At 48.6% G+C, this 6,224-nt stretch overlaps 1 protein-coding gene across 1 annotated transcript; it reads right to left on the bottom strand.

The window, feature by feature from the left end:
* Positions 1–241: 241 nt before the first annotated feature.
* LOC127336278 (coniferyl alcohol acyltransferase) lies at positions 242–2,653 on the bottom strand. The gene is made up of 2 exons (XM_051363069.2): positions 2,181–2,653; positions 242–1,422 (listed from the first exon to the last, which is right to left on the bottom strand). Exons 1-2 carry the CDS (start codon positions 2,592–2,594, stop codon positions 466–468), a joined length of 1,371 nt encoding a protein of 456 aa, XP_051219029.1. The 5' UTR covers positions 2,595–2,653; the 3' UTR covers positions 242–465.
* Positions 2,654–6,224: the final 3,571 nt, after the last annotated feature.

The following is a 6,224-nucleotide window of genomic DNA, read 5'->3' as shown; positions in this document are numbered from 1 at the left end:
TCGTGTCTCTTCCGGGTTGATTCAATCGGCGTGGTCCATCGAACCACGGGAGTAAGATTCGATTGTATCGGGTTGGCGTGCGTGTGTTTGTTCTTCTTGTTCTTCGCGTTCTTCACCTCTCCCTTATTTCCCCTCTTTAATTTCGGATCAATTCGCGAGATCGGGCCACATCCTAGCCCTTAGGCTGCACCACATTGTTAGAGCATCATATATACTCCTACTAGAGATAGCACTTGGATACTTTGGAAAAGAAAGGTTACCACCAAGGCAGCAACGATGTAATTGGTGGTATCACGAGTGCTCCACGTACGTACACACATTCTAAATAACAGGCCGACATGACATGTGTATACACGAGATCGACCTTCAGATACTTGTAGAATGTGCTTTTACATGCACATGGTACGCTATGAATGTATTATCAGTTGAACAGGCAATGAACATCCAGCCCTGTTCTGCCGTATATTACCTGTCGCCCATTCCTCCGAACACATAGCTGTTATCCAGGGCTTTGAAAATAGAATGCTTTTCCTCCATCACCTTCACCAACTCAGGTGAGGCGTGCACGTATACCACCCAGTCGCCGTCCCCGCGAGCGCTCGGCATCGGCATCACGTAAGCTGCGCCGGCTGGCCACGGGAAATGGTATGACGCGAATGCCGGCACGCCCGTGCCGAAGTCGGCCTCGCCGACGGGGAAACCCATCCCCGATGACACGATGCACGCCGTCGCCTCGGCGCCGCCGGTGCCACCCAGGTACGCTCTGGCTGCGGCCGGCTTGGGCCGCAGCGCCTCCACCCAGTCGATCAGGCCCCGGAAGTGCTCGCCCGTCGCGGCCTCCCGCACCCACCGGTGCACGTCGTCCGCCACGTCGGCGAGGGCCATGCGCCGGCGGAGGTCCCCAGCGCCGATGACGCCATATGTTATGGTCAGGACATTACCAAAGTAGGCCTCCATGGCGCCATCTGGGAACATGCGGCCGCGCCCGTCGACGACCATGCCCATGCAGCATAGGCTCTGGCGCTCGGAGGCCGCCCTGGAGGAGAGCTGCCATAGGTGGGCCGTGAATGCCTCGAGCTTTGTGCGCGTAGGCCCTGCCCTGGCCTGCATTTCCTTGACGTCGGCGGCGGAGATGTGATAGATGCGGTTGACGGCGGTTGCGGTGACGGAGGATGGAGGGGGCGGCGGTGCGGAGCTAAGAGGGGAGAAGAGACGATCGATGAGAGCGTCGGTGGAGTGTGTGCGCGGCGACGGGTCGCGCGGAGCGACTAGGGAGCGGCGAAACGACGGGGCTAGAGCTGCAGAGCCACCGCGGGCGGCGGCCGCCCACGCTACGAGGAACATGTTGAAGGAGTAGGCGTCGCATACACGGTGGTCGAAAGTGCAGCCGACGACAGCGCCACCACACTTAAACTTCGTGACCTGCATGCATGCAAGTACCATATGAGACGCAATCAGGGCATATGACTCCGGAAAGACTAAATTTCTCATGTTCATTTAATACTACTCCCTCTATGCCAAATTAAATATAGTGTCTATAAGGTTTTGTCCATGGAAAATCGGATAAAAATTTGACCAAATTTATGCCAAAAATATTAGTGTTTAGAATCTCAAATCAATACTACTTGGTTCATCATAAACTATATTTTAATATCCTATAGTTAAGTATTGTAGATATATATAATTTGTCAATAAACTTGGTCAAAATTACTGTAGTTTGACTTTTGTGGAAACAAATGCGCACTAAATTATAGGAGTACAATAAAAAAATGAAATATACTGTAGACTTCTATATTAGTGCCTGCTTCTGTAATTGTGGCCGCCTACTGCCCGCACATAAAAATAACTCAATTATAAGATGTTTTAGGGAGTACTATGATAATGTACTAGAACGCCTTATAATTCAGTATAGAGGAAGTATATGCAACAATTGTATGTAACGTACACGTTTATGTAAGATTGTACTATATTAAATATACACGTATAGGCTGGGATCACTCTTCCGTTCGAAAAAAATAAAATACGAGCTATCTAACCATCAATGAGTGGTTATCATTCAGTTAATTGAATTTTTTTGTTGTAAACAAATTAATGCATTTTATGGTCCTTAATTTTTTAGATCTTTAATGGTGAGTATATAATGTTGCATACCGAGTACTAGTAGTTCCTTAACATACTACCTGAACACATATGACGCCGGCTTTTTTGGCGGGTACAAGTTTCTCCACGCCTTCGTCTACCATGCCCAGCCGAAGCTCCCGCAGCTCCGCGTCGTCGGCGCTCGCCTCCGTAAAGTCGACGCCTCGGCCGCTGCACAGCACCTCCGGCTCGCCGTCCGCGTTGGACACGACCTCCCCGGCGAGCGGGTAGTACGTGACCAGCACTTTGGCCAGCGCCTCCTTGAGCGCGGCCGCTGTTGGCGCGGGGTGGAGGTAGCAGAAGAAGACGCCGACGTCGATGGGCGGCAGGAGGAGGTCCAGGTTCGACAAAGGCAGACGGTGCTCCTGCATCGGCAGCGCCGGCGCCACGGTCATGGTGGCAGACGTGAGGATTGTCACCTCGGCGCCGTGAACTTCGTTGGTTTCTTTCACCATGGTGTGAGTTTCGTGTTATACGCAAGAGAGCCAAGACTAGAGTAGGGGAGCTTGTAATTTGGTTCTGAACTTCTGAAGGCAGTGCGATGCTATTTAAAGAGATGCGGGGTTAGGTACACAGCTTAAGAGTGCAAAGTTCGTTCACAAAAATATGCACCTACAATTAATTTATCATCTATAGTTCTTCTTCGGTTTTTTTTTCTCTTTTTAAGTAGTTATTAATCGATCGTATGCATTTCACCGCCCTGCCAATTTTTAAATATGGGTTTGGTGGTATTTCTCTGGTTTGGTTTGACGTTTCCCTTTTGTCTTACGTGAGAAATCACTGCTTATATGCAACAGTCTGATAACATAATAATGAGGCTTAGTTATGTTGAAATACAATGACACGTATATATTTATGTTATTTCTTCTAGAATCGTTAAATATTTTAACATACGTGGGATACACTGAAATCTATTTTACTATTTTCCAGAAAATGTGAAATAATCATGGATTCAAGTCATGTGATATCTTTTGCATCGGCAAAACTCGTACTCCGTAAAAGATGACATGTTGTGACATGTAGAAAAATATTTCAATCATATATTGTCATCATATGTTTTGATGAATTTTCTACATACATATCATATATGCATGGATTAATCAATCCATGCATTATTATTTCACATATCTTGGAAACTCGCAAAAGAAAGGAAAATGAGAGAGAAAATTAGTGGAATGGCGTCGAATATGTATGATTGTATGAATGACTATAGTTGGACGTGCATTATATTATCTAGAGGATTACTTGAGTGAAACATGTGTAACTTAAATCTAATATGAAAGTGCATCGTTGTCAAAATATACTAGACAGAGCTCGTAAGCTAGGCTAGATATACATTCTACGATCACGAAGATAACGAGGCAGACGGCCCTTGCACACTAGTAGAAAAAAGGGCAACCGTCTAAGCCTTTAATACCGGTTCCCATGGGTCATTTGTACCGGTTTGTGCGTCCAGACGGGCGAGGAGCATTAATACCGGTTCGTGAGGGGCTTTCGTACCGGTTCGTGTTCCGGTACCAAAGGGTGCCCACCTATATTATCACATTGCGCCCGTCCCTGGCTCTTACTTTTCTCTTCTTCCTCTCACACTCTAAAATTTTTTGCACCTCTCACACTCCAACAAATCTCTATTTTTTCTCCACCATTTTAACAAGATTAAGGGCATACATCTATCCAAGGGTTAGCAATATCATCCTTTCTTCCGGCGTTTCTAATTTGGCTCATTTCTTTGGTAGTTTTAACTCGTACTATTTTTCTAGTGCTAGCAAGGTGTTCGATGAAATGCCTAAGTTAGGGATTTTATTTTTTTATATGCAATTTGAGCTGAAATTATGGTATATTTTGTAGGTTTTAATTAGTATCATCCCCGTCCTCACCGACGTCGATCGCCAGCGTCGTCCCCTAGCCGGAGCGGCAGTGAACATTATGCCATACTCCATGCTACGTCGGTTGGGACGCTCTAGCTCGGATCTGATCAGGACCAACGTGACATTGAGAGATTTCCACGGCCAAGCGTCTGACGCACAAGGTGTTCTGAACGTGGATCTGACCGTAGGAAGGAAAACCATCCCTACGACATTCTTTATTGTCGATAGCAAGAGCACCTATGCAGTCCTACTAGGAAGAGATTGGATCCACGCCAACTGTTGCATTCCATCCACGATGCACCAATGCGTAATACAATGGGATGGAGATGAAGTAGAGGTCGTCCATGCAGATGACTCAGCCGAGATTTCAACGGCTGACATGAACGTTTGGGAGGCAGCAGGCCAAGAGCCACTCTCAGGCATCAGTTTGGACGACTGCGAGCGCATCGACGTCACGAAGGACGGGGTTAGGCTGGTCTTAGCCACCGGCCTGACCGTATAGCAAGAGCAAGCCTATGAACAAACGTGGCGAGGCCGATCCCAAGGGAACTATGGAGGAACATTGCAAAACCTTCATTAAGCGATTCAATCAACGTGGAGGCCGATTCCAGCAATCGGCCAAAATTATCCTCGACATACGTTCTGCCTGTGTTCAACGTCGATCTAATGGGCAGCGGTTTTACGTCGGCTGATGAGAGTAAACATTAGTCTTAACAGAGCCGACGTTCAAATACAGTGCCTTGGCTAACTACAGAGCCGATATCTGCAGTTACCTGACAGATTCGGCTCGGGGGGCACATAATCAGAGGAACATGTGCGATACATGCGCAGTGAAATGTTGGGGGCCGATGGAAAATCGGCCAGTAAATTTTTTTTTACCATGATGTACAGCCGATGCACAGCCATCGACTCCAGTACAAATTACACAGGATCTACCCGCTGCGGTTCAAGACGTGGATTTTCACCAAGTTGGTCTTCAGCTCAGCTTGAAGGCCTTCTGCTTCCTTGAGAGCTTCCTCAGCGGCAATAAGCCGATCTTGGTGCCCAAACCTTCTCTTCGAGGATTTCCAACCCCTTGTGCAAGGTCGCCAGTTCAGCGGTACTGTCAGAGGCATGCAGGGCCGTCTTTTGCTCATTAAGCCGTTGATGTTTCGTCTACGATATCGGCTTTCAGCAAAGGAAAGGTGATCGATGGTGGCAAGTTTGGGCTGGCTTTGCGTGGTGGTTTCCTCAGAATTGCCTGGGTTCAAGGCCCCTTTGACTGAACTGTGTGTCCTCGCCGCTGTTCTCGCCTTAACTAAGGCTCGGGGGGCAGCTGACCCTGAAGAATCTGTACTCTTGGGAGCCGATTTTATGGGAATCGGCTGGCTCTGAGTCACAACCCTTTTAAAGGGTGGTAAGTTCCTGCAGAAGAGGACCACTGGAGTTGGTGGGAGGAGTTTGGACGAGGATCCATCATCATTGATAGGCTCTGGACCATCTTGTTGCCGCAAAGAAACAGAGCATGGTTATAAATCATCACTGGAATCTATCGCAAGAAGATTTGCGAGCAAGTGGCACCTGTTCTGCAGAAGTATCAGCTTCAGCGCCAAGTTGTTTCAAGCAACGGTCCTAGAGCTCTCCTAAAGGCATGGGTTTCCCACGTTTATCCACCAGATCTCAGGGTCATTTGGAGAGTTGAAGGGTAGATTGTGAAGAACCGATGCGTTGCTATCGGCTCATTGGGCATTGGCTAAGCGAGCAATCGGCAAAGTCAGTATGAGGGGAAATCGGCTAAATTAGCATAAGAGAAATCGGTAGAATCAAGTTAAAAGAAATTCTTCATTAATAGCCGGATTTCTTACATGAAGAGCTGATTGCTCTCAAAAGGAAGTACCAGGGGATACATTGCCCCATTTACTACTACTGATCCTATGCTAAGGGTCCTATCTAGGGGCTGTCGCTGCCCTCGTCGTCACCGTCGTCGCCGCTACTCCCGGCGGGCTCGTCATCGCTGCTGCAGCGGCCGCCAGCCGGGCCCTCATTGTCCTCATCCTCCTCGTCAGCGTCGTCGTCATCGCTGTCGAAGTCGCTGAGGTTCCCCGGCCAGGGGCAGAATCGCTTGGCCGGCGGCTCGTCGGAGGAGGTGTCGTCCTCCTCCTCCTCCTCCTCCTCCTCGGGGGAGGTGAAGTCATCCCAGGAGAAGCGATCGTCATCGCTCTCCCCCTCCGTTTCCCC

Source organism: Lolium perenne, chromosome 2 (genome assembly GCF_019359855.2).
Source record: "Lolium perenne isolate Kyuss_39 chromosome 2, Kyuss_2.0, whole genome shotgun sequence".
In the NCBI taxonomy this organism is placed as follows: Eukaryota; Viridiplantae; Streptophyta; class Magnoliopsida; order Poales; family Poaceae; genus Lolium; species Lolium perenne.
Note: the sequence above shows the minus strand (reverse complement) of the source record. Positions and strands in the feature narration are given on the sequence as shown.

Excerpts from the sequence above, each read along its gene's own strand:
- LOC127336278 (XM_051363069.2), bottom strand. The coding sequence starts at position 2,594 with ATGGTGAAAGAAACCAACGAAGTTCACGGCGCCGAGGTGACAATCCTC. Across the intron at positions 1,423-2,180 it reads CCGGCGTCATATGTGTTCAG|GTCACGAAGTTTAAGTGTGG; the intron begins GTAGTATGTTAA and ends GCATGCATGCAG.